The 20367-nt window shown below is 32.5% G+C and overlaps 2 protein-coding genes across 3 annotated transcripts; both read right to left on the bottom strand.

Annotated features, from left to right (window-relative positions):
* Positions 1-215: 215 nt before the first annotated feature.
* LOC145314416 (dipeptidyl peptidase 3-like) lies at positions 216-13931 on the bottom strand. The gene is given in 23 exon segments (XM_080154311.1): positions 216-471; positions 753-838; positions 1216-1299; positions 1503-1620; positions 1878-1982; positions 2838-2936; positions 3300-3408; positions 3671-3842; positions 4298-4420; positions 4744-4941; positions 5488-5567; positions 5888-5990; positions 6421-6534; positions 6889-7007; positions 7609-7721; positions 8066-8240; positions 8462-8527; positions 9360-9460; positions 11802-11942; positions 12210-12275; positions 12870-12911; positions 13275-13359; positions 13883-13931. Coding segments are annotated over 22 exon segments (2367 nt in total). The 5' UTR covers positions 13358-13359; positions 13883-13931; the 3' UTR covers positions 216-401.
* LOC145314414 (PITH domain-containing protein GA19395) lies at positions 13924-18211 on the bottom strand. 2 transcript variants are annotated; one of them, XM_080154309.1, is made up of 8 exons: positions 18130-18211; positions 17594-17663; positions 17045-17137; positions 16219-16294; positions 15634-15753; positions 15190-15299; positions 14601-14711; positions 13924-14196 (listed from the first exon to the last, which is right to left on the bottom strand). In XM_080154309.1, the coding sequence occupies exons 1-8, from the start codon at positions 18159-18161 to the stop codon at positions 14161-14163; spliced, it is 648 nt and encodes a 215-aa protein (XP_080010435.1). In that variant the 5' UTR covers positions 18162-18211; the 3' UTR covers positions 13924-14160. The 2 variants fall into 2 exon arrangements, with proteins under 2 accessions (XP_080010435.1, XP_080010436.1); XM_080154310.1 differs by having other exon boundaries at positions 17045-17130; positions 18130-18195.
* Positions 18212-20367: the final 2156 nt, after the last annotated feature.

The raw sequence follows: 20367 nt of genomic DNA, 5'->3' as shown, positions 1-20367 counted from the left end.
GAAAGCAAGTCGAACCACCTCTTTCCATTGAAGTTTTGAAAAGAAAAAGTGCGGTAATTCATTTATTTTATTTCTCTTTTGATGGTGAAGATACTCTCCCTTTAATAAAAAGTCTCACTGTAAGGAAAATGTCGGTCCAGCCGTTCCAGAGATCTTGAGATACAAAACAAATAGTTTATAAAGATTCTATACACATAAAATGAAATCATCTATTCTAGTACTATTGATTTATTTTTAAGTTACAAATAGTTACTTACAAATAGTAAAAATTGTTACATACATAAGTAGTTAAACATTCCAAAAATTTAAAAGCAATTAAATAATTTTACAAAAAATCCATCAATTTATTTTGTATAAAATCCACAATTTCTTAAATTTGTTTTTGCATGCGGAGCTACTCTTCACCAATGTTTTCCTTCAGATTCGGATACTTTGTCAAGGATTGTCATCATTTCTGCCATGTCAGGGAACCTACAATAATAATATAAAATATTTGTAGGGTGGGTGCGCTTCTAAAATGCATGATTTCAGTTAAAATTAAGGAATAGTAGAGATTATGGGTGATGCCTTGGCCCTTTAACAGACGCAACTCATCACCATGCACAATTAGAACCTAATGTCCAGTCCATGGGTGTTATAGTATCGCATCCCAATATAAGCGGATGATGCTCTGGATTTTCTAGATCACTTAAAAATCGAAGGAGGATCGATCTTGCCCTTACGAGGTAAGGTAAAAATCTATTCTGTCATACCTGTCTCTCCAGCTGTTAATCATTCCCACTGGGCTGGGGTCATATTGTGTAAGAACAATCTTTTCACTTTCCAACTTTGTATTTCCCTAAAAAATGGATCATTAAAGATAATAACTTTTTTTTTATATTTTATTGTATAACTTTGTATGTTAATTGAACAAATACTTAGATGTAATTTTCAGAGGCGCCTGTGTTTAGAAATTTCCATGAATAAAGATTATTTTTAGTACAAATTATGGTCAGATTTTAGAACTAATATTTTTACATATTTCTCTAGCATTTAGAATTGACTAATTCCTTCACTTCCTGTAGATTATACCCTCCTTGTTTTATGTGTAATTTCATATTAGATCAAAATAAGCACTAGTATTTCTTTAAGTTAAAAACCAGACTAAGATATTGATTTATGTATGTTTATGGACTTAATACAAGCGTTTGATTGTATATTATTAGATGTTCCAACCTGAACTAAATATGGTCTTGGCTGTTTCCTGGCAACAATGATGTCTCTCCAGAGCAACCAGGGGTGGTCTCCAGTGTCGCTGACCTATACCAAGTAAAAATTTAGGACTTTCAGACAAAGGACAAACTATCAAGCATAAGTTCATAAAATTTCGAACTTGGAGAATATACCACGCAGTGAATGAATAAATGTCAAGACATGGTCTTTGAAGGTCTTATTGCAAAAAATTAGAAAAAGATTGCCAATGCTAACTATTGTCATGTGCCTGTTTTTAAAAAAATCTTTACCTTGCTGTATTTGTCAAACATCTCCCTGGCACTCTTGATGTCAGCGGTGGACTTGTAAACCTGGAGTTTACACAGGAACTTGGCAATGGCAGGTGCTCCTACAGACTCCAGTTTACTCCTATACAAATAAATATATCCTGTTTTATAAAGTAAAATTTTTTTTGGTTTGAAGCTTACCATATGAAAAACTACTGAACCGATTGAGTTCTCCCTTTGAGGGAACCTTAACTTAGGTCCAGTGATGGTTTAAGGCCATTCTAGTAGCATACAAAGGAGACTTGTTATTAACAACATGCAAAACAAAATTAATCTCAAGTTTATGTTGATTGACTTTAATAATCAGAATTTTTCCCAATTTTTTAAAAAGAAGTATACCTGTCAACAGACAGAAGAAGGTCAGGTTTACCATCAGATCCAGTGACCTTCTCCACCTTGCAGAAACCCTCGCCAGCCTCCAACATTACTCCAAGAATCACAAACCTTTACAAAAAAACGACAATTATATCCTAAGTAGCGCAGCATTAACAAGAGAACAATATTACAGAATAATAGGCTGATAATGAATATTATTATCATGACTACTTAGATAAATCATTCTGATGATCTAGTTGTCAGTCGAACGTATGGAATTGGACATGCACATAAATATAGTCGAGGCAATTTTAAAACACAAATATACATTTGCTACAATATAAAATTCCCAAATAACAATGTTTTGTCAACGTATTGATGTTAATCTGATCTCTGTTTAGATGAACCTATCCTACAACACCACTGGACCCACAACCAGCCCACTGATATATTTTACCATGTAGTCTCGTTAATATTGATTTAATACATGCTAGTTTTATTTGATACCTATCCTTATGTTGTGTTTATTAATATGCAATCAAAGAAAATATAATTCTGTTTTAATTACTATTTTATTTATTGCAGATTAAATTTTATGTTTTTTTGTTATTCCCTTAAATGAGGTTTTGATCTATATTTTATAATTTCATATTAGAACAATGAGTGGATACCGGTTCGATTGTTGTTGTTGTAGCCCAAGATACTACATTGGCCACTTCTACGCAGTGTATCTACCTCCTACAACAGCAGCAACACCATCAGCAGCAGTCGTGGAGCCAAGAGCCAATACTTACAATCTCCCATCTTTCATCATGGGAATCGTCATACCGGTTCGATTCCTAGACTTGCGCGTAGAGACACAGAGACAAAGGTCTCGCTATAAAGGTACCTCAAATACTGGTTTACCCCTGTTTTAACATGTTTTTCTTACATGTAAAAAAAAGAATACATTTATGTGTAATTTCGACTGTTAAATGATGTTACCTAGCTTGGCAGTGAGCCTGTTTCCACTCCATACTACTGGGACTGAAGAACTCCAGGCCCTTGAGGCCACTGTGCGCCATGGTCAACCAGTTGATATACCTGAAATATTTCATTACTAAAAATGTTAATTATAACCTCGCTGTCCATTTCATTGTCGATCATTTAAACAAAGATGAGAGAGAGAGAGAGAGATGTGACTTTGACTGTAAATGAAATTGCAGCTTACACTTTTGTAATATATGGAAATCAGAGAGTGTGAATTTATAATACAAAATATTGGAACTACAAGAAACAAGTAATGAACAGAAATAAACGTGAAACATTGAAACAATTTTTTTTGAATGGTTAAGAATGTAATTAAGTGGCAGAGAGAGAACACAAACTTAAATGGCACTAGAATATTTTAACTTATGTTCTATGAATCTTTCGTTAACTGGATAGAATAATCTTTTTTTTCTTTACCTAATGTGGTCAACGCCTTCGCCACTGTATCCAAAGATCTCAGGAACGCCAGGAACCAGAGAAAGGTGGAGTGCGACACATTCAGCGCGGCATTCCTCATACGCAGATCCTGAGATAAAAAATATTTAAATAAATCTTGGCTCTTAAAATAGGTAAAAGGTTGTTTCTTTCCTACATGTTCAAAAAACTTTTCATATCAAAAGGCCCGTTTCAACAAAACTGGTATTAACCTTAAGATTTTTATTTTATTTTTCGGGGAAAATCGTCTATACTATCTACATGATTTTTCAGTATGGCCCAGAACCGGATATAATCCAGCGGATATTAATCGGGTTCGAGGAAATAATTTGTTTATATAAGTATCAACTTACCCATATTGCTAAAGGCAGAATCATAAGTGTCTCCAGGATTGTACCATGACTCTACAGGCTTCTCTGTCAACGGGTTGACAATGTCTGTGGAGAAGTTGAACTTGCCCTCCGCGTCCTTCATGAACAACTTGCCAGCACCGTGACCCAGCAACTCATGGAGACCAACACCAACCTAGAATTGTTCAAGTAAATTAGGTTCACAATTTCCATTAGTAAATGATTTTTTTATATAAATATGTCAAGCATTCACTCGTTAATTAATTGCCAAACATTTTATAGTATGGCTCCGAATTAGATTATTTTCCTCAGAATTAGGAGCTGTTCTGACCCAAGCTAAAAAAACACGTATCTCGTAGAAATTTTCCACGAAAAATAACATAAAATAGTAAAATTCATCATTGTTTTGTTCTGCCAATCATTAGCAATTACCTTTTAAACTTAGATCCACAAATTTTCTAAAATATCTATTATAGCACAATAAATCTATTCAATCGCCAAGAGTCCTGTATTTGGTTACTAGAACATTGTACAAAACGACGCTTTCCTGATATGAAATTGGAACAACTATTTTAATATCTGTAATAAACTAAGATCACTAGGTACTAAGGTAGGTATAAAATATATTACCTCAAATGCTCCAACCTTCCATTCCTTCATAAGTTTATCGTCCTCATCAGAGAGATAGTTGGATCTTGTCTTGACGCCATAGGATGCCGCTAACACGTTGCCCAGTGACACGTTTTTAAAGCCCTGAGATGGATGAGAATTTTTAGAACCGTTTGTTAATTGAGAAGTTTTTAGGTTCGCCTTTTAGACATGTTTTACACGGAAAAATATTGTTTCACAGCTTTTCTTAAGTTATATCATAGATATGTAAAGTTATAAGAATGTCTTGGCTCAAGAACAGACTTAAATTGTTAGTCATTCTATACAAGCCTAGTCATAAATAATGATTTTCTGTTTTATTTGTTGTATTGTCAAAAAAAAAGAAAAGGAAATTTTGCTGTATAATAACTCCTTCAATTCAAGCAACTTATGTTTTTATAAATCCGCTAATAAACTTATTGTGTAACTTATTAGTCTAAAAATCCACATTCCTCAGATTGGCGAATCTCGTCATAGTTGGGAATATTGATTCCCGCAGGGACACCGGACCCGGCAAAGGAGACAACATCCAGAGAGGTGAAGTCGGGACGAAGGAACTTGTCCTTCTCGTATTCTGCGGGCCAGGGCAGCTTAGGCAGCAGCTCTTCGGCTTTGTTTACAAGTTCCTGAAAAAAGGTTTGATTCATACAATATTAGGCTTAGGACAACTGATGATAAATTAATCTTCACCTAAATATAATGAAAATAAAGGCTTTTGTAAGTTATGATTTAAAGAAGGAGGGTTATAAATCTGAGGAATTTTGAACTCTCCCAAGAATAGGATTAACATCGAAACTTATTTCCCTTATTAAGAACATATTTGACAAAAATGTCCATTAATATTAATCCCTTATAACATATTTAAAACTATTATAAAAGACCAATTTATTAAAGAATAGGACAGGAATCCATCAGGTATAAGGTATAACAAACAAGCGAAATAAATATAAAATAATATTTGGGGGAGGTCATCATTTTACGATGTGTTGCCACCCAACGACTGCTGAAAAACACATATGGGTTTCGTGATTTTTTCCGAATTAATTTCATTGTTGGTATAAGCTGGGAATCAATACTCAAGATGAAGACACCAAGTTTCAAGAAAATCTGGGGAAAAATAATATTCTATTTTTTTTCTGTACTCAACTATAACTAGGTATAAATTATCCTACCTGAAATTTTTCTGACATTTTCTTGTTTACAACAGAAACAAATCCTTCAAATTCTCCCCTCATACCTACAGGGTCCCTGTGAATTTTTTTATTTATACAATATATGTACTTGGTATTTATTTTCAATTACTTTCATAGCAAAGGTGATTTGATTATGTTAAAAATATAGAAAAGAGAGAAAATTTTCATTTGATTACATTAATTTAGAGGATAATGGATAAGTGCATGTCCTGTAATATTTCTGAAACATTTTTTTATACTAGTGGGTGAATGGTAGACCTAAGGTCTTAGGCTATTTACCAGGAAATTCGAGTGATGTTTCCACCAAAGAGGAAAATAATTATTCATAATTTAAATATTAAGTAACTACTTAATATTATTTGTATATAAACATTCCTGTATGTCTCAATGAATCCGATGTAAGTTTCAACAATAGGTCCTTTGTTCTGGATCCAATATCTTGAGCCATCCTTGTGCTTTGCCAGGGAGCCACATTTGAAACTCTAAAAGAAAAAGAGAATGAAAATAGGATAAATAGCCACTCTTACATAAAAAATTTAGATCTAAATGAACAAGTAAAATATGCCATAAGCCCGAAAACAAAATTAGGCTAATTTCTTAAGTAATTAAAATAGAAGATTGAATAGTTATTTATAGCATTGTATTATAGACAACTTTCCGGTGATATAGAAATGAAAAATTATAAGATTAAAACCAGTTTTTATTTTATTATTCTTAGAAAATTTTCTGTAATACAATTATATACAATACATGATTTTTCATTATGTATTATAACAAGTTCTAATCCAGCGGATATTAATCGGTTTAGAAGCCATACTGGAAAAACTTGGATGCGCTTAAAAAATATACGAATAAGAAAAACGGGGAAAAGTTAGAAAAGTTATGAATAAAATCCAAATATTCGATTCTTACCTCAATGTACTCCTTGATCATATTCTTTTCCAGGTCATTGGAAGCATATTTGGCAGCCTCAGCTAGGTTTTCATTCACTTTCTCCAGTAGAGCTTCATAATCACCAGTTGTCACCTAAGCAAAGTTTATTTATACATTTCAAAACACTTTTGGGTGTTCTATTATAATTGTAATCTTAAGGCTAACAAGGCAAAATCCATATAAAATAATAACAAAATATCTGACTGTTTTAAGCTTGAGATTTTGATAACCACTGGACCAACATGGTTCTTTACAGTGAAGCTTCTTAGAGGTCAAGGGAAAGTTTATAGTTATTTTTGGGAGGGTACATCAACCCTTCCAAAAAAATATTCTTTTTAAAATCTAAAATTGAATGTTGAAAATTTAACACAGTATAGTAATGCCAATAAGCAAAAAAGCTTTTTCTTGAGTAGTAATGCATCTTAAGGCCAATAGGACATTGTTTACCTTAAATTTGCATCCCTCAAAGTCATCTTCACAAATGACAGTTTTGTCGACACCAGCATGTCGAATTTCATACACAGGTACACCATCTTCGCTGGTCTTTATCACTCGGTTAATATAGCCTAGAATAATGGATATTGAATATATATATAAATATTAAGACAGGAAATATTGTGGTCAATTTAGGTTGCTAACTTGGGTATCACTTATTGGTCAGTTCGTTCATCCATTAAGGGGGAAGGGGATGGGGTAAAGGGAGTGAATGGTGGGAAGCCAGCTACAAGAACATGATAATTAAATCTGGTGTAAGATCCAAATAATAATAAATCTATTCCTAGAATGGGAATAAATATAAATTTAGTCGACACTAACATGTCGATTACAAAGTGATTTAAAGAGGGATACGGATTGATAAAAGGAATATTTACAATGAATTTAATACAACAGAATTTATCGTTGGTACCAAGATGATAGACATAATAAGAATTATTTTCTATGACATCTAAGAGTGCAAGTTGACTAAATGCGCCTTTTTTGGTCCAAAGAGAATTATTTCTCTAACATACTAGAAACTGCAAAAAGACAAACCGAGCATAAGTATTCCAAATCTTGAAACTCATGGAGTGTCTGATATGGCAGCAAATATATAACTTTAGCTTAGATAATAATATGGTCCAGGCTCTTCTAACGACTGTGCACTTTACAAAAAAATCGTGACGTTACCTTCAATATTTTTGTGTTTAAAATACTTGCTGACCATATCCGAGTCAGAATTATCACAGTTTCCAGAAAAATACTTTGTTATTCCCTTCTCTCCTAGGCCTAGCTGCTTCTCCCTAAAACAATGAAAATCTAATGTAATGGGTCTAAAAAGAATGGTGCTTAACTCACAAAATGCCTATCAAGTACTGAACTCCCCCCCCCCCCTTAATTTTAAAATAAATCAAAATTAGAGGGGGGAAGGATAGTTTTTAATGCCTAGTTTTCAACCTAACAAAAAGTAATAACAAAAACGAAACAACAAATCTTTTTTTTTCAATTTGATAAAATAATAAGAGGGGGATGGGGGGGGGGGGTTCAGTGCTAACATTGCACTTAAAGGAAAATTGCCAACATCACACTCAATGTAATTGTATAGGTATACAATATTGATAAGATTGCTACTAAAAATAAAACTTACTTATCCGATAATGAGTACATGGGTGCCATAACTCTGGACCAGATATCCTTGAGGCCAGGATTAGCAGCACAGGCTGCACTAGCCATCACTATCTTCTCAAAGGAAGCTTCATCCAGGTTCGGCACAAATTTAGAGTCTCCAAATCCCTTGTAGTTGCCGGAATCAGCATAGAAACCTGAAAACAAAATAAAACTTTGAACAAAAGTATTAAAAAATGTAGGTAGATAAAAGACGGAGTCAAATGATTCTGAGGTGTTTAAAAAATTTCACATTTTAGAAAATGTTTCAATATATTTTGATTCTTCAAATACACCTAAATGTTTAAAAGCATAAGGCATGTTTCAAATTATTAAACATGTTTTGAAATCTACATGGTGAAAAACAAGGAAATGAAACCTGCACAATAGACCATGTAGGCAGTAAATTCTTGCTCAGTCACACCTGCAGCTAATGCTTTCTCCTATAGAGGAAAATAATATAACTCTTTTGTATAGAAAATATGTCTTCAGTTAATAACAGCTTTACTTTAAACTATAATCAGGGGTGTATATTCTGCACAAGATACATTTTTTTCCCCGGCTGCAAATTCTTTTATTTTTTTTCCCTTCTAGTTTTTTCCAGCAAGGAAGGGGATAAAATGGAAAAATATCTTTAAAACTCTTTATTTTATTCATATCCCCCCTCCCACATATTCTTTTAGTTTTTTTCACCATTGAGTGTAGAAAAATGGCAAAAATGCTTTTCTCTTAATTTTTACATTTTCCCCCAACAACCACATATTTTTTTTACCCCCCCCCCCCCCAGCCGGGTCAATTTTGAAAATATACAACCCTGACTATAATCCATCCTTATGATTAAGTAAAAAGATCTGTGTGTGTGTTTCTGTCTGTACCGAAGGTTTTCGCTAACTGCTGAGCCGATATGGTTCTTCTATACAGTTTAGCTTCTCTTAGGTCCTGGGAAGGTTTAAAGCTATTTTTGGGGAGGGTACCGCCACCCTCCTAAGAGAAATCGAGTAAAATATAAAAAATAATGACGAAAGTCTCGCTAGGCGGCGCCACTATACGTCTTACTAGTTTGCCCTTCCTACAAGGGTGCCGAAACTTTTTAATACTACAATTTAAAGTGGAGGGGGGGGGGGGGGGTATGATGTGACATCCCTACCCAACTTAATGGCCTCTAGGAGCGTAGCCGCTAGTTATATATATTGTAAGTATAATGCATCAACGCTGCTCATAAACTAAGTTATTCTTTTTGTAAACATTATTGGATAATATAAGTTATATTATTTCCTTGAGACTTTCTGTAGATTCAGCCGTGTTCATTGAGTGAATCAGTCTGAATATATCTGGAGATTCTGGGCTAGTCTGATACAGAACTATCAAGCCTCCATACCTATATAAATAGATACATATATAATATATAGAGTAGACTAGTCTAAATATATCTAGATATTCTGGGCTAGTCTGATACAGAACTATCAAGCCTCCGTACCTATATAAATAGATACATATATAATATATAGAGTAGACTAGTCTGAATATATCTAGATATTCTGTACTAGTCTGATACAGAACTATCAAGCCTCCATACCTATAGATAGATACATATATAATATGTAGAGTAGACTAGTCTAAAAATATCTAGATATTCTGGGCTAGTCTGATACAGAACTATCAAGCCCCCATACCTATATAGATAGATACAGATACAATATACATATATTATATAGAGTAGACTAGTCTAAATATATCTAGATATTCTGGGCTAGTCTGATACAGAACTATCAAGCCTCCATACCTATAGATAGATACAAATATAATATGTAAGTAGACTAGTCTAAATATATCTAGATATTCTGTACTAGTCTGATACAGAACTATCAAGCCCCCATACCTATATAGATAGATACAGATACAATATACATATATTATAGAGAGTAGACTAGTCTGAATATATCTAGATATTCTGGACTAGTCTGATACAGAACTATCAAGCCTCCATACCTATAGAGATAGATACATATATATAATATATAGAGTAGACTAGACTAAATATATCTAGATATTCTGGACTAGTCTGATACAGAACTATCAAGCCTCCATACCTATAGATAGATACATATACAATATATATATATTATAGAGTAGACTAGACTAAATATATCTAGATATTCTGGGCTAGTCTGATACAGAACTATCAAGCCTCCATACCTATAGATAGATACATATATAATATATAGAGTAGACTAGTCTAAATATATCTAGATATTCTGGGCTAGTCTGATACAGAACTATCAAGCCTCCATACCTATAGATAGATACATATATAATATATAGAGTAGACTAGTCTAAATATATCTAGATATTCTGGGCTAGTCTGATACAGAACTATCAAGCCTCCATACCTATAGATAGATACATATACAATATACATTACCCCGTCCCGTTTTAGAAAAATTTTGTTAAAATTTTTGCCCCCAGCCAAAATATGGTTGATTTATGCAAAATAATGTTCCATGCAAAATAGTTTTTCTGTAATGCAAAAATTGCGATGGTACGAGCACTGCAAAGTTTTTTAAACTTGCAAAAAACACCTGTTTTTAAAGCTCTTGTACCATCTCAATTTTAAAGATTTTTACAAAATTTCAATTCTAGTGTGTTGATATAAACCTGAATTTTACCAAAAAAAATGGGGGCAGTCTCAATTATAACATATAAAGGACAAATGTGCAGCAAGTAATTTTCCAAAGTAAAAATTGCCAAATTTCATACATTAATAATAGGGTTGGGCCGGATTGGACGGATACAGATATCCAGCTGATTTATAATGCTGGATATCCAGTATTCAGGTTTATATTGACACACTAGAATTGAAATTTGGTGAAAATCTTTAAAATTGAGATGGTACAAACTTTTCAAAAACTGCAAAAAGACCGTTTTTAAAGCCTTTGTTCCATCTCAATTTTAAATTTTTTTACAAAATTTCAATTCTAGTGTGCCAATAGGTATAAACCTGAATACTTGATATCCAGCATTATAAATCAGCCGGATATCTGTATCTGTCCAATCCGGCCCAACCCTATTATTTGTGTATGCAATTTGGCAATTTTTACTTTGGAAAATTACTTGCTGCACCTTTGTCCTTCATATGTTATAATTGAGACTGCCCCCATTTTTTTTGGTAAATTTTAGGTTTATATCAACACACTAGAATTGTAATTTTGTAAAAATCTCTAAAATTGAGATGGTACAAGAGCTTTAAAAACAGGTCTTTTTGCAAATTTTAAAAACTTTGCAGTGCTTGTACCATCGCAATTTTTGCATTATAGAAAAACTATTTTGCATGGGTAAATATTTTGCATAAATCAACCATAGGTATTATGGCTGGGGGCAAAAATTTTAACAAAATTTTTCTAAAACGGGACAGGGTAATATACATATATAGAGTAGACTAGTCTAAATATATCTAGATATTCTGGGCTAGTCTGATACAGAACTATCAAGCCTTCATACGTATAGATAAGTAATAGGATCTCTGTCTGTCTATTTGTCTGTATCGAAGGATCTCGCTAACCGCTGAACCGATATGGTTCTCCTTTACAGGGTAGCATCTCATAGGTCCCGGGAAGGTTAATTTTAGGAGAAGGTACCAACACCCGCCAAAAGAAATCACCCCGGGAAAAAAACCCTCCCCTCCCCACTTTTAAAACTAAAATTAAAAACATGTTACTTACCAAGCAGCCCTTGACAGGTAATGACTGTAGAGACTCTCGCTGGTTGTCAGAGCACTGAATGCCTGCTCGACCTCCAGCCTGACCAGAGGCTGGTCATCTGGCAGGATGAACTGAGCACGCTGCTCACCAGAGTTCACCATTCTAAAATTAAGTTCTATATTAAAATATTTTAATTCAATATTGGATTTAGTTAGAGTTTTTAACTTTTAATGCTACGATACTAAACTCATTGTAAGAAATAACACCCCAAAAAAAAAAGAATATTTCTTGAACCAGTTCAGTAACTTTTATTTCAGTAGATTTGAATTAAAATCGGAAAGAGAGCAGCATATTTAAAAAAAACCTTAACTACAGACTAACATATGTAGTGAGGAAAGCTAGAAAACTTTAACTAATTGTTAATGTTACCTGAATATTTGAGAAACTGATAAAGATTTTCTTTGTTGAACAAAACTAGATCTGCTAAACCGCAACCTTTATCAGATAAATATTATAAACATTTGGTGTGACTCCACTTCTGCATTATGTTTCATAATCGCAAATTGTCACAATAGCAGATAAATAAGAGGTGTTACAGAGTTAAAGTTCCAATATAACGCGATGAGAAATTATGAAAATAAAACAATAATATTATGAAAACGATTAGGTAGGTATTTGATTTACGTGCGGAAAGGATAGAATAAAAATATCAATATTTCAGTTAATAATGTAATACTTTATCAATTGAATGTGTGCGTTAAGATACTCTATATTTTTTAAGGGCAGTTACTAGTAGCGCAGTTACTCTATGAATATGTTATGCCTGTCTGTTTATCAGTTAATGCATCTGAGACATGTAAAGGAATGACGACTTCGTCCCAACATAAAATGTTCTAGGTATTAAAATCTTCATATAAAAGTAACAGGATGTCTGCCTGTCTTACCGCTGAACCTATATGGTTCTCATTTATCCTAGTAAAGCTTTTTAAGGACAGGGAAGGCTCATAACTATTATAGAGAAATCTAAATAAAAACAAGTGCTGCGCCACTAATGGACATGATTGTCAATGTTAAAATAATTTTACTTACCCGTTAATGTAATTCTTAGATGGAAATTGACTTGATATTGGTCTAAAACAATATATTTCTTTATTAATAGAAAATTTGCAAACTAAACTTTTTGCAATTCAAATTACAGAAAGAGCTATTGAAAGAAAGAATAGTCTAACAATCTGTATCGCATTTTAGAACATTAAAAATACTAGAAAAGCGCAACCCATGGCCACTGGAAGCCATACCTACTTGTTCATAGTAATGAGTCCCCCTTCCCTTATTTCTCCCCTTTCTTACCCATTTTACTTTAGCTACTTCAAAAAACAAGTTTTACACCAACAAAATATTCAATTTTCGGCATTTCAAATGGAATTAATTGACTGAATCACAGCCCCTGGCATTACCCTTTCAACAGCGGGCATTAATTTTAAATAATCTCACCTTGAAGTTGATATTTGAGTTGATGGAAGTTTAGTAGTTAGAATGGAGGGAAGACGCGAGTTTAATAACTTCACTGAAATCATATCTGCACATTTATGTCAAATCAACTTAATCAGATAAAATAATAAAAGATTTTTGTCCGTCTGCCCATCTTTCTGTACAGATTCATATAATAATAGTTATTTAACGCATCGTATTTTAGACAGCTTTCCGCGGAAATCAAAATGATAAAGTATTAGATTAAAACCAGTTTTGTTGGGTCCGGGGAGCCTTAGGTCAGGGCTAACAAAACTGATAATAATTTTATTTCAATATTCGTGGAAAATTGTCTGTAACACAATGCTATACATAATATTTCAGTAAAAGTGAGAACCGGTTCTATTAATCGGTTTCGAATCCATACTAACAAAACCTTTCTAATGAACAATCAAGTTTTCATTTGTAATTCCTTGAAACCATACAAAATATCTTTCTATAGGGAACTAAACCGGTTTTTACCTAACGAAATAGACTTGAAAATATTGAGAAAATATTGATATTAGATCCTATAAATCATTAAAGCTTAAACAATAAGTTTTATGTTTGTTTTTTTTGATAAATGTGTGCACCTGGTTATTGAGAATAAACTTTAAATCACCAGGATATGTTATTTTTCTGAAAGCATAAAAAATATGATAAAACGGGCATTTTTGTATATAAGTTACAGCATTGTATATATAATATCACAATAATTACAAGTTTTTTAAGTGTTTAAAAAATATTTTTTTGTCTTACAAAATTACACATAACATTTTAAAAATGAAAAAACTTAAAAGTATTAAAAAAACAAAACTTGTGGGTATAAATGGATTAATGACAGATTATATTAAAATAAGTGATTATTGAATCAGAAGGCAGGGCCCGAACCGTGTGCTACTTCATCCTTAATAACAAAGATTGATTATATTTTAAATCACAATATTATTTAGTTATGGTTAGTTAAAATTTTTACATCCCCTATTCGAAACATCCAATCACAAATAAACTATATAATACTCCTGAAGATTGCCAGTTTATTACTACTTTTTATGTACTGAAATCAAAAAATCAAAATGCATCTTATTGCAATAATCAAGGCCATGCAGAAGATTCTCTACAAATAAAATATATGTCTGTCTGTCTGCACAGTTATTTTCGGAGCGTATAAAAATATTTTATTATAAATCAAAAAGCAAAGAACTGAGAAAACTAGGCTGAAATTATATTTCAGTAATTTACTTCAAGATTTTAAGTTTTCATATATAACAATTTGATGAAAAAAATGTCACAATTTTATTAAAAACTTACCATTAGATCTTGTTTATGATCTTCAATGCCGGGCATAGTTTCATAGACAGTATGAACAACTCCAATTCTATCTGCCTTTGTCCATTCTCCACACAGACCAATATAGAAGAGCTAAAAAATATAAATTATGATAGTTGTGCGTTTATTGGATTTTTTCCCGTCGAATTTGACTAAAAGGCATTATTCAAGACGAACTCAAAAAAATACATTTCAAAACCATTTAAATAAACAACTTCCATGTCAAATTCCAATAATGTATTTTTTTTTCATTTTATGAGTTCCTTTGTGTGTAGCTGTTTTAAAAAGAGACAAATCTATCCCCCCCTCTCCAACTTTTTAAACATGAAAAATTTCCTCAATCTTATTTGTATTATGAAATCTTCCATCTTTTGACGAACTCATAGCTATAGGCTAACCCCTATATGCGCAAATCAACTCACCTTTATTCTATTATTTTTTAGTTTGCTAAGCAGAATTTGAAAATCTGAGTATTTTACTTCAATGTTCAATCTTTTATCCAATGCGTGTCCATATACCCTAGTTTTTTTTAGTAGTACTACAGCTGCGCTAGTTAAACCAAAAGTATCACCTTTGTTTTGTCATCACCAAAGTTTGATGGAAAGTGTAGTGTTAGGTGATGAACTGATGAGAACTTGACAATCTTAGTTTTGTACTCCACTGTGCCGTCTGGGTCTCTTACTAAATTATCAAGGATGTTATTGATCATGAAAGCGAAGCTCAATAAATAAGACAGCTGGACCAACGAACATTTATATGCGTATTTTTCATGAAAACTGATACCTTTTTGAAATGAAAAAAAAGATTATTGTCCTATCGTATAGATATGCAAACCTTAAATATAGAGCAGTTATACCTATTGCCCTCTAAAATCACATCAATATTAATAAAAAATAACCATTCTCACAGCCAGTTTAAATTGGGAGAAGAAGTGAAAATTAGAAGGTTTTTTTTCAAATAGGCATAAAAATATAAAATATAAATTTCCAGCCTCCATAAGAATGTAAAGCTCTACCTAATGAGAATTTTTGGTCAGGTTCTGCCTTGGCATCGTCAAAGGTCATATTTGGACGATTTTTAAACAATCTCACTTCGTCTGGATGAGTGTCCTCCTCCCCGCCAATTATTATCACACCTTGCAAATAATAAATATGTTTTCTTTTCTGATGGTTAATGAAATACAAAATATTCTATAAATAATTGAAGTTTTAAGTTTATTTTTTTCCATTGTCCTTCTTATACTAATTTCCCTCATTTTATAGCTATATTTTTTTGCTTCTTTGTAATAGGTTAACTTGGATCACATCAGAGAGGGAGGAATCATTGGACTGTAAATTAAGATGGTAATCAATGTTTAATGATCACACTTTCCTATCATTTGCAAAAAAAAACATTAGGAACTTTTAAAATTTTAATTAATGTAAACAAATAATTTTAATCAACATGAGGGGTAATTTTGTTTATCATTATTGGATACACACATTGATCTTTTGTCCAATTACATTGTCTCAAGCCTAAAATCCCCTGGGATCAAATACACACATGAGATAAATGCACTATTTGTAAAGAAATTGTCCTTGTTGTATTCTATTAATCTTACCTTTTAATTTGACATTGCCAGTGAATGGAATGTTAATTAATAATTCTTCATCTGCATCTGATTCCACCCATTTCTCCTATAAACATTAATTGTAGAGTAGCTCCCACGCTTTTGATATAAACAAACATGAAACAATACGACAAAACAAAGTAGTAATGAATTTTATATACAAGGATGGCAACATCCATAAAAGTGAGGATCAAAGATTAAGAGTCGTAAAAACAAGCAATGACACTTAACTTTAAGAGCATAATTCAATTTATAATTCTCAATTACAATTCGACGCCATACTATCTCAATATTGCTTTAAAAAGACATACTTAAATATTAGGACTTGATTATAGAGATGGCTTCGCTTAATATTTTTCCCAGTCTTCCTAGGAATCACATTACGTAAATCAAGATGATAGGATAATACTATCATGTCAGAATTGGTGTCAAAATAGCAGATGAATCTATGGGCGTTTGGTTGATGATTATAGAGTTACTACGCTTTCTATATTGTACCTTAGTGTGACAAAAATCATCTCCAGGACGATTCTGATTTGCTTAAATTAATGATCACATGGTTGATTCTAAATGTTTTTCGTGTATTCATTCGAAAGCGATTAATATCCGGTGGATTAGAACCAGTTCTCATCCATATGTCTGGCATCGTACAGTTTTTTTACGAATATAAAAATGTGCAATCATAAGATTAAAACCAGTTTTTAACCCATGCCTTCGGCATCTCAGGGCTAAAAAAACTTGTTTCAATCTTATAACTGTACATTTTATATCCGCGGAAAGCTGTTTATAATACAATGCGAGAAATAACTATTAATACCTTTTGTAATCTATTCTCCCAGGGAATGAATATATTCTTAACTGAGTCCTCTTCAGTTTCATTCAAACATTCCAACTTGTCCATATCTATCCTCTTTATATATTAGCTAGATATTTAGTCATAAACTGTCATGTCATCAAGGTGGGGAGGGGGGAGTTCGAACACTTTTGCGTTAACAGTGATTATGGCTTTGTCTTTGGAGTGAGAGGATAGGTTATTTCACACAAAAAAAAGTTTCCTTTTGGGGTGTAGTTACCCTATATTTATAAAAAAAATTGGATTTGGCCAACAGGTTTAGGTGCTACAGGCCTCCAGGTTGTTTCTTGACAGGTATAGAGAGGAAAATATTTTTTTTTAAGAGTAAGAGGTCAACAAAATAAGCATCTTTTTGAATATTATTAAATTTTTACGAAAAAAATATAGCTTATAAAAATTAGGTGACGATTGCTTGTTTAAAATCTAAAGAAACTGAGGATAACTATTTGAAAATAAGTCACATTAGTTAAGTGCACTATTGATGTACTAAATTTTAGAAATTTATATAAATGCCTGATAAAGGGAGTAAGCAAGGCCCATTTCTTCGCCCAGCTGACCGGCAGCCCCATGATCACAACCCCCTAATTTTATATAAAATATTCTGATTTTTTTCTTGGGGGAGCGAAGCGAATAGTTCTATTGAAAAGTATTAGGACTTTTAACCTTAAAAGGGGGGTACAATACATTATATACAATGATATCATATAACATGTGTGAAAGTCCAAAGGGGACTATGCACGAATGAGAGCAATTCACATTATCACCTTACCATTGAGGTTTTAAGTTTTGTTAGTCTTTGGATAAAAAAAAATCATTGTAAACCTATCTATTTATAATATTACCTTCCTTCTAATCACGTTTTCACTTTTATGAAAGTAAAAAAGATTTATTATCGATAATTGGGTTTGAGAAATCGGACGTTATGTTACTAGAACGAATCTGATGTTTTCATTTTTGTTTCTAGTTAGGTAAAGGGATATTTGGAGCGATGGATTTAATCATTATGTATTAAACTTTTTTCAAATACAATTCGTTCTGAATATTTTCCTTCGCCGTGGTTATGATCTTTGCCGCAAACCATTTTATACCATGTACATAAATCACAATATATCTGGAAAACCCATAAAACAGTGAAAAATAAGAAAAAAGGATAAAAACAAAAACAAACATTTAATAATAATCACGCTTTCACACATAAATACATACAATTAATAAGTTTATTATTATGAATGTATCACAAATAACAAATCACTATTCTTTGTGATAAAAATTAGAATTAATGTTATTTACAATCAAAAGATGGCCTTATTATTTTTAGTGGAAAATAATGAAAATATCACAATACGTAATGCGAAATTATTTAAAACTTATTTGATTAGGGCAAAATAGTGAGGGGAAATGCAAGAAAAAAAACGTTCCAGTATGGTTCCAAAACCGTATATCCGCTGGATTGGAACTGGTTCTGGGCCGAACTGAAAAATCATGTATCATATCGTATTATGGACAATTATCTAAGAATAATAAAACAAAAATCATAAAAACTGGAATTAAACTTAAAATTTTTCATTTTTCTTCCCACAGAAAAATTTCTATAATACGATGCGATAAATAACTATTAAAAAAGTGGGAATGTGTTCATTAGGTAATTTCATAATGTAACCAAATGAAGAAAATCAAAGGTCGCGGTACAAATACCTGTTCTATGCATAAATATAAGTTTATATATGCAATTTTAACTTTCTAGAAGCATTCTTAGTGGTAGAAGGTGATTTTGCATTTTTTTTGCCAATACGCGAATTTTCTAAAACATCGAGGTTCTTGGTTACCCGTCTTTGGGCTGCCCTAAAGGCAACTTAAAGTAATTTTAGACTATAAGATCAAATAGCAACTGCCTTTCATTCTTCTTGCCATTTCTAAAAAGCTAAAGAGCGTCTTTCTGGCCCTTCTGTGAGCTGAGATCTGAAAAAAGTGTTACCAAGGCTCCATTGAAGGATTGAAACCATGGAGCTCGAAAAGTCCATCTTTCAACCTGCCTGCTGGCACAGGTGCTCTTATCCCAACAGAGTTGGGCTAGAATGGTGTTAAAGGTGTTTAAGAATGGTCATATTGTGAGTAGGAGATAACATTTAAGGATGCCTAGTATAAAATTCGTACCCTGAAGACGGGTAACCAAAAAAATTTCAATGTTTCACCTTCGCCTTCAAAATCCAAGTTTTGACTTTGCCAGGTCTGCCTGGAGAGCTAAAGACAGTAGACCAATCTTTGTTGTTAATATGTCTATAGAGAGCTATTATCATAACAAAGAGAAAACTTAAAGGGCTGAAAGTCTATTTCTCACCCAACTTACACCAGAAGGGCAAAAGTCTTGCAAAAATTAGGCTCGGTCCGACTGTCCATCTTTCCAAGACAGTTAATTTAGACATAATGATTCATATAACAGTAAAGTATGATTTTGGAAGCGTAGCAACTCTATAAATGTTACCAAAATGTCTGTATATCCTTTTTATATGATGTAAATATCCTTTTCATCTGATTTTTGGAATACTGATTCCTATTACAACAAGGTACAATTATATAAGTAAAACATGTCTCTAATCAAGTTCTAAAAATTTAAGTATGTCCTTACAACAGTATCCTGTATTTAAGCAGTTTTGCAACAATGTACTATTTTTTTCAACTTATACATTTGTATTCTGCTTATTCAATTCTGACACTCAATAAGTGTTTATGTTCTTTGTCCTACCAGTTTGGAGCTTCGCTTTTATGGTTGTTGTCATCCTTGTTTGATGAAAATTTGCAATAAGGGGAAGTTTTGACACATTTGCGTAAACAGGGAGTATAGGCTTTATCTTTGGACTGAGAGTATAGGTTATTAGGGATAAAATCATTCTTATATGATGAATTTTCCCAAGTTTTAAGATTTTTTGGATAGGCCTCCAGGTTCCGGAGCTCCAGGCCTCCAGGTCCTCTCTGTACAGGTAAAAATGAAAAAAAATTTTTTTTTTTGAAGAGTTAGAAGTCAACTTATGAAACAAAATATGCATTTTTTTCTTCAAATATGTGAATAACATTCAAAAATATGCATATTTTGTTTTATAGGTTGACTTCTAACTCTTCAAAATTTTTTAATTTTTACCTGTACAGAGAGGACCTGGAGGCCTGGAGCTCCGGAACCTGGAGGCCTATCCAAAAAATCTTAAAACTTGGGAAAATTCATCATATAAGAATGATTTTATCCCTAATAACCTATCCTCTCAGTCCAAAGATAAAGCCTATACTCCCTGTTT

The sequence above is a fragment of the Acartia tonsa genome, chromosome 3 (assembly GCF_053477335.1).
Source record: "Acartia tonsa isolate MP-2025a chromosome 3, ASM5347733v1, whole genome shotgun sequence".
Taxonomy (NCBI): domain Eukaryota; kingdom Metazoa; phylum Arthropoda; class Copepoda; order Calanoida; family Acartiidae; genus Acartia; species Acartia tonsa.
Note: the sequence above shows the minus strand (reverse complement) of the source record. Positions and strands in the feature narration are given on the sequence as shown.

Excerpts from the sequence above, each read along its gene's own strand:
- LOC145314414 (XM_080154309.1), bottom strand. The coding sequence starts at position 18,161 with ATGGTTTGCGGCAAAGATCATAACCACGGCGA. Across the intron at positions 16,295-17,044 it reads GGGAGAATAGATTACAAAAG|GAGAAATGGGTGGAATCAGA; the intron begins GTATTAATAGTT and ends TAATGTTTATAG. Across the intron at positions 15,754-16,218 it reads TGGCAATGTCAAATTAAAAG|GTGTGATAATAATTGGCGGG; the intron begins GTAAGATTAATA and ends ATTATTTGCAAG.